The sequence below is a fragment of the Bos javanicus genome, chromosome X (genome assembly GCF_032452875.1).
Source record: "Bos javanicus breed banteng chromosome X, ARS-OSU_banteng_1.0, whole genome shotgun sequence".
In the NCBI taxonomy this organism is placed as follows: domain Eukaryota; kingdom Metazoa; phylum Chordata; class Mammalia; order Artiodactyla; family Bovidae; genus Bos; species Bos javanicus.
This window is the reverse complement of record NC_083897.1, coordinates 8,340,382-8,348,083: the sequence shown is the minus strand read 5'-3', so window position 1 is coordinate 8,348,083 and position 7,702 is coordinate 8,340,382. Positions and strand designations below refer to the sequence as shown.

The 7,702-nt window shown below is 45.3% G+C and overlaps 1 protein-coding gene and 1 non-coding gene across 2 annotated transcripts; one reads left to right on the top strand and one right to left on the bottom strand.

Annotated features, from left to right (window-relative positions):
• Positions 1–284: 284 nt before the first annotated feature.
• On the bottom strand, positions 285–364 carry TRNAV-CAC (transfer RNA valine (anticodon CAC)). The gene has a single exon. It is a non-coding gene; the product is annotated as a tRNA-Val (tRNA).
• Positions 365–3,197: 2,833 nt separating this feature from the next.
• Positions 3,198–5,218, top strand: LOC133243069 (eukaryotic peptide chain release factor GTP-binding subunit ERF3A-like). The gene is given in 3 exon segments (XM_061409530.1): positions 3,198–3,467; positions 3,469–3,561; positions 3,564–5,218. Coding segments are annotated over 3 exon segments (1,914 nt in total). The 5' UTR covers positions 3,198–3,212; the 3' UTR covers positions 5,130–5,218.
• The last annotated feature ends 2,484 nt before the right edge of the window (positions 5,219–7,702 follow it).

The window sequence follows — 7,702 nt, the reverse complement described above, 5'->3', positions numbered from 1 at the left end:
CTTCTTTCCAACTGAATTTGAACCGGCAGACAGGTCCCCAGGCTAAAGAGAGAAGTAAGTGGGGTGTGTCTGGCATATTTGCAACTTTTCAGCAAACTACTCCCGACTCATCGAAACATCTCCACTCTTGACTCAGGGCCCTGGGGTTGGGGGAGAGAATGGGCAACACTCTGCCCCATTGACATTGACTTGGCATGTTGGCCAACAAGAAAACATTACACTCTCACTTTTCTTGTTTGCTTGTTCGGCTGCACTGGGTCTTAGTCGCAGCATGCAGGATCTAGTTCCCTGACCAGGGATCGAACCCAGGTACTCTGCATTGTGAGTACAGTGTACAGAGTCTTAACCACTGGACCACCAGGGACATCCCCACACTCTCACTTTGAAGGGGAGGAAGCATCACAGACTTCCTGCAAGGTCCAGAGGGAGATTTATTCTAGGGGTGGAAGGACATAGAGTTTTGTCCATTGCCCTATAGATAGCCACCTGCTAATAAGGAGGATCTTACTTTGTTAGGCCTCTGAAAACTCACAAAAATCTCCTTTGGTTATCACTGTCCATCACTCGGCAGCTGGCCCCAGTCATGAGGAATTTTGTGGTATTGCCTATAAATCAGTGTAGCAAAGGAGAGCTGCTGCAGCCTTGTATTCTGCGACTCTTGTTTGGAAGCTCTTTTATTTCTTCTCTTCCTATAGGCAGCACATGGGACTGATTTGATAAAGGCCAAGGTCTAGAGACAGAAGTAGCAAGGGGCTTAACAACGAACACCCCCTTGGCATCTTTCCTTTCCCTACCATGACTTGAGGCTTCCAGAGGGGTCTGCAGGCTTTCACACAAAGTTCTGAGCTTTGTGACTGTTCAAACATCAAGGCATCAGTAGGGGTCTGAGGTCAGGTGAGATTGGTTGGGGCAGTAGAGGGGGCAGCGGGGTGAATTAGCAGATGAGGCTTAGGTCAGAGCTTTTAAAAGGGCTGAAAATGCTCTCCTTTCATCAATCAAGCTAAAAAAGAGAAAGTGAGAGAGAGAGAGAGAATGGGACAGAAAATTGGAAAATTAAGTGGAGACCAAGCCAGGAACACAGGGAGCTGTACTCATATACTTCTTTGAGAGTCCCGTACCATTTAAATGCCTTTTAGCCATTTAAAAGCACAGACTCTAGCTGAGTGCTACACAATGTAACCCTCTGCAATGATGGAAATGTGTTATAAATACACTACCCTATAGTGGTAGCCACTGGCCACATGTGGCTGTTAAGCACTTGAAATGTGATTGGTATGACTGAAAAACTGAATTTTAAACTTTATTTTTTTATTAATTAAATGATTTAAAATTTTTTAATTCATTTAAATTTCAACTTTAATAGCTACATGTGGCTAGTGGCTACGATGGACCAGTACTGGTCTAGAGTTACCAAACTCTGGGTTCAAATGCCAGATCTGCCTCTTATTAGCTAGGAAACTTTAGCAAGTTATTTAACATCTGTGCCTCAATTTATTCATCTGCAAAATTGGAATATAAGGATTCTCACAGGACTGTTGTGAGGATTAGAGGAATTAATATGTATAAAGTGATTAGAGAAGTGGCTAATGCATCGTAAGTGCTGTATATAATTTGTTTTTCCAATTAGAGACACAGAGTGACATTCCCATAGCCACTGAGAGGCCTCTGTAGAGAGAGAAAAAGGCCCTTCTCCACTACAGAGATAGCAGGTGGAATTCATTCATACTGCTTATGCCAGACTTCAGAAGAGATGCAATTCAAATCATGGTCCTTCTCCTGAAGGGCTGGGAGCAGTGTATGTGTGTGGTAGGGTGTAGAAGGAAGTGCTCAACCCTAGTCACCATCTGCAACTAGCTCCTCATCACAGATCACAGAATGCTCCTTGTCCTTCCAAGCTCATCCCCTTACAGGTATGTGAGAGAATTCAGACAGGTGTCACCATCCTCAGTAATGGGAGACAGTGAGTTGTGGCCATGGAAATCTGCATTCGAGTCCCAACCTAACTGTTAACTTACCAAGGTGAGGTTAGGTGAAGGACTTACTCTCCCTGAACCTCAGTTTCCCCATCTGTAAAGTAGGGGTATCTTAAGTTCTCTCTTCCAAGATCGGTGTGATGACTGAAGGGAATAATGTAAGCAAAGTGCTTAGTGCAGCACCTGGTAGCTGCTATTTCCTTATCCACTTCTGTATGTTGGAATGAGAACCAATCCAGTCAGTAAGTGAGTGAGGTTCTTTCACAATCCATCATCAACAATTCTCTGAGCTCAGTTTGGGGATAAGGACATCTACTTCCTATTGCCCAGAAAAGTGGAAATTAACTGTAAAGCCATGGCTAAAATCCAGTCCTGCTGCCTCCTAGCCCTAGGCCAGGCAAGTGCAACAAAGGGCCTGCTGGCTGCTAATTTCTGATGGGGTTATAGAGTGTTTTTTTTTCATCAATCACTCTCACTGTAAGGAACACAAGTGCAAGTTACTTCGTTAAAAGCACTCACACATAACTGGGTACATTTACATATTAAGCAGGCAACTGAGACTCTAATCTTTCTATTTTATGTACAGCTGTAATCATTCCTCAGCATCAGAACACTTGTTAAATACTCAGGATACTACAGAGAACTCTCAAACCTTTGCTAAGGACAGGTGATGATTTGAAAAGCACTCCCATTCACAAGCTGGAGGCAAGCTCCCCTCAACATTCCTTGTACCCTGGTGACCATGTGTGCAGGCACCCCTGGAGCTCAGACTGACACAAAGCATAAACAGAGGGATGACTATGGGTCTCTTGGGCCCCTGAAGTTTGATGTATCTGAATAGGTAACTAGTACATATAGGGAGCAGGTCTCTATTAATCTGTGCACCCTGTTGTTGGTTTGGAAATGGAGCAGAGAAGAGAGACAGAAAATTCCAGTGCTCTGAGCAGCAGTTGTGGGAAGAAAGGTCAGTAGTGTGGCTCCGCAGAGAAAAGGAAGGCAGAGTGCCTCTGAGAAACTTGGCCTTCTTACAACACTGTTGTCTCAGATCAGCTCTAAATTCAGCCCCTCCACTCGAAAAATAACTCCAATTCAAAACCCAATCCAGACAAATACCAAACCAAACAAAGGCGTTATAAGAAAACTAGAGGTGCCGCCATATCTGCTGCTGCCGCCGCAGTTGCAAATGCAGTGTCGGGACCCGGCTGCCTCCACGCCGCCGCCAAGGGCTGAAGACGATGGATGGGCAGCAGCAGCAGCGACTCGGCTCCCGACTGCTGGGACCAGGTGGACATGGAAGCACCGGGTTTGGCCCCGAGCGGGGACTGAGCCTTCTTGGCGTTGGCGGCGGCCGCCGCCGAGGTGCAGCATGAGCCCCTCAGCTCGGCCTTCAGCCATCAGCTCAACATCAACGCCAAACCCTTCGTGCCTAACGTCCATGCCGTGGAGTTCATGCCGGCCTTCCTGCGGGGCCCGAGCCAGCCGCAGACCGCCCCCCCCCCCTGCCCCGGATGATGCCCCCGGATTCTATGAAGCCTGTCCGGGCGCGGGCGACCCTCAAGGTAAAAGGCTGGGACGGGGGGGGGGGGGGGGGGGGCACCTGTGGAACATTCCAAAGAGGAACAGTTATTGTGGCGTGAAGGTTCCAATTCAGCCGTTACCATGGAACTTTCAGAACCTGTTGTAGAAAATGGAGAGGTGGAGATGGTTTTAGAAGAGTCATGAGAGCACAATAAAGAAGTAAGTGAAGCCGAACCAGGGGGTAGTTCTTTGGGAGATTTGGGGCCCCCAGAAGAAAGTGGCCAGGAAATGATGGAGAAAGAGGAAATCAGAAAATCGAAATCTGTGGTCGTACCCTCAGGTGCTCCTAAAAAAGAACACGTAAATTTGGTATTCATTGGGCATGTCGATGCCGGGAAATCAACCATTGGAGGACAGATCATGTTTTTGACAGGAATGGTTGACAAAAGAACACTTGAGAAATATGAAAGAGAAGCTAAAGAAAAAAATAGAGAATCTTGGTATTTGTCCTGGGCCTTAGATACAAACCAGGAAGAACGAGACAAGGGTAAAACAGTAGAAGTGGGTCGTGCCTATTTTGAAACGGAAAAGAAACATTTCACGATTTTAGATGCCCCTGGCCATAAGAGTTTTGTCCCAAATATGATCGGTGGTGCTTCTCAAGCTGATTTGGCTGTACTGGTAATCTCTGCCAGGAAAGGAGAGTTTGAGACTGGATTTGAAAAAGGTGGACAGACAAAAGAACATGCAATGTTGGCAAAAACGGCAGGGGTGAAATATTTGATAGTGCTTATTAATAAGATGGATGATCCCACAGTAAATTGGAGCGTTGAGAGATATGAAGAATGTAAAGAAAAGCTAGTGCCCTTTTTGAAAAAAGTCGGGTTTAGTCCCAAAAAGGACATTCACTTTATGCCCTGCTCAGGGCTGACCGGGGCAAATATTAAAGAGCAATCAGATTTCTGCCCTTGGTACACTGGATTACCATTCATTCCCTATTTGGATAATATGCCAAACTTCAACAGACCCATTGATGGACCAATTAGACTGCCAGTTGTGGATAAGTTCAAGGATAAGGGCACTGTGGTCCTGGGAAAGCTGGAATCAGGATCCATTTTTAAAGGCCAGCAGCTTGTGATGATGCCGAATAAGCACAGTGTGGAGGTTCTTGGAATACTTTCTGATGATGCTGAAACTGATTATGTAGCCCCAGGTGAAAACCTTAAAATCAGACTGAAGGGAATTGAAGAAGAAGAGATTCTTCCAGGATTCATACTCTGTGATCCTACTAATCTTTGCCATTCTGGACGCACATTTGATGTTCAGATAGTGATTATTGAGCACAAATCCATCATCTGCCCAGGTTATAATGCAGTGCTGCACATTCATACTTGTATTGAGGAAGTTGAGATAACAGCCTTAATCTCCTTGGTAGATAAAAAATCAGGAGAAAAGAGTAAGACACGGCCCCGCTTCGTGAAGCAAGATCAAGTGTGCATTGCCCGTTTAAAGACAGCAGGAACTATCTGCCTTGAGACATTCAAAGATTTTCCTCAGATGGGTCGTTTTACTTTAAGAGATGAGGGTAAGACCATTGCAATTGGCAAAGTTCTGAAACTGGTCCCAGAGAAGGACTAAGCAGTTTTCTTGATGCCCCTATACCATACTGGGAGAATTGACTATGATAAAGTTCACCATCTTCTCTTATTTACTACACATTGACAAACTTTTCTCCATCTTTTGCAAAGAAAAATTCCACAGCAAAAATCCACGTTTTGTCAGCCATCATGTTGAGATCTCAGCTATGTCACTGCTGAATTTACCCACAATTTCCTCCTCCTATTCCATTCTGCTTCCTTGAACAAAATCAGTAAAATCTTTGTAACTGATGTGGATGTAATTGTCTATAACAATGAAAAATTAATACATTTTTAATTTTTCATTTTCCTTTAAGATCCTTAGACAACCCTTGTTCCAATTAGACCAATCAGAGTGTGTCAGTGTGTGTGTACATGTTAAAGACAACTAACATGTGAATAAAATATTCCATTTGAAAAAAAAGATAACTAGAGACCAGTATCTTTCATGAACACAGACCAAGAACTGCTCAACAAATTATCAGCAAATTGAATTCTGCTAAGTCACTTCAGTCGTGACTAACTCAAAAGCATATATACTATATGATTCCATTTATACAACATTCTGGAAAAGGGAAAACTACAGAAATAGATCAGTTGTTGCCAAAGGTTGGTATGGGGCATGGGATTGACTGCAAACGAGCTCAGACAACTTTTGGTGGATAATGAAAATCTTCTATATCTTCATAGTGTTGGTGTTGGTAAAGATATTTGTCAAAACTCACTGAATAGTACTTTAAAAAAAGAGAACTTTATGGTATGAAAATTATAGCTTAATAGGGACTTCTCGGAGAAGGCAATGGCACCCCACTCCAGTACTCTTGCCTGGAAAATCCCATGGATGGAGGAGCCTGGTAGGCTGCAGTCCATGGGGTCGCTAAGAGTCAGACATGACTGAGTGACTTCCCTTTCACTTTTCACTTTCATGCATTGGAGAAGGAAATGGCAACCCGCTCCAGTGTTCTTGCCTGGAGAATCCCAGGGACGGGGGAGCCTGGCTGGCTGCCGTCTATGGGGTCGCACAGAGTCAGACACGACTGAAGCGACTTAGCAGCAGCAGCAGCAGCAGGGACTTCTCTGGCAGTCCAGTGATTAGGACTCCACACTTCCACTGCAGGGGATACGTGTTGGATGCCTGGTCAAGGAACTAAGATTCCGCATGCCACATGACGCGGCCAAAAAAAAAAAAAAAAGAAAGCAAATGATACCTTGATAAACCTGACTTAAAAAACAGGAATCGTATTATGAGCCCATGATAGAGAAAGGGCCTACCAAGCTTGTCTTCCATCCTGAAGGCACATGTGTTTGGGAGGGAATGTCTCACATTCAGGAAGGACTTTCATACTTGCCCTGTTTGTCAGAATGCCAAGCTTGGGAGGTTTGCCTTTTGATTAACAGTTGATTAATAGTTGATTAACTATTTAGGGAAGAATGGTGCAAATGGAAAACAGTCACCAATGCACAGTAGTTCAGGGCATAGGTTTTGACATCAGGCCGATATGGGTTCAAATCCTAGCTTTGCTATTTCCAACTTCTGTGACCTGGGTAACCCATTTAATCTCTCTAAGCCACAGTTTGCTCATTTCTCAGACAAGCAATAATATCCAATTATCTCCCTGGGGTAGGTGAGAAGCTCAAATGAGCAACAGAAGTGAAAGTGCCTGGCACCCAGGTGTAACATAGTGATGGGAGATAACATAGGAAGTAATGTATATGCAAGTGTTTGGTAAATGGTAACCAATCTTATTCCTAAATCAAAAGATGCTGTGGGGTAGAAAGAGGGCAGCCTGGCTGGTAGGAAAGTTATGTGGGAGGGGTTGGTGCCTCCCACCTGCAACCACACTTAACCCTGCTCCCCACTTGTGACAATACCCATTCAGTGGGCGACCTACATTCTGGAATTTCCAGGACAGCCACAACACAAGTCCATCCTCGCAGGGGACCACATGTCAGAGTTGGGGGGAAATAGAGGGACTGTAGTTAGGGTTAGGGTTCCTAGCCTCTCCCTCCTGCGCCTTCTTCCTATCTCTTCTTTCCTCTCCACCCCAACAGTGGCGAAGTGCCCAGACTTCTTTCGTAGGAAATCAAACAGAACTAGGAAGGTAAATCTCCTGGGGTGGGGGTGGGCGGTGGGTAGGTAGGGGAGGCAACCAAAAATCCACCCACCTCAGTACAATACATTTGAAGTCCAACTAGAAGTGTTTGAGAGATCACCGCTCCTGTAGTTATCTGTGACACCCCTCCTGTCCCCCGACCCCATACCTGCTCCCACCCGCTCTGCTCCTCTGTCGCCCCTCCCTTCCCCAGAGGTGGCTACAGTTGAAAAAACAACATTTGTCTCCCAGCTGATCAACTGGGACTGAGAGGAAGGCAAATGAATTATTTCGGTTCAGCAGCAAGTGCGAGCGTGGGTTTTTCAGCACCCGCCCCCCCTTTTTAATTAATGAACAACCTCGTCCACGGCCGCTCCCCGTATGTATGCAAAACAGCTTCTTCATTTGAAATCCCTGTTGTTGAATGTGTACGTGGGGCACAATCACATTGCCGCCCCCTGTTTTGCATAAGAAACCGCTG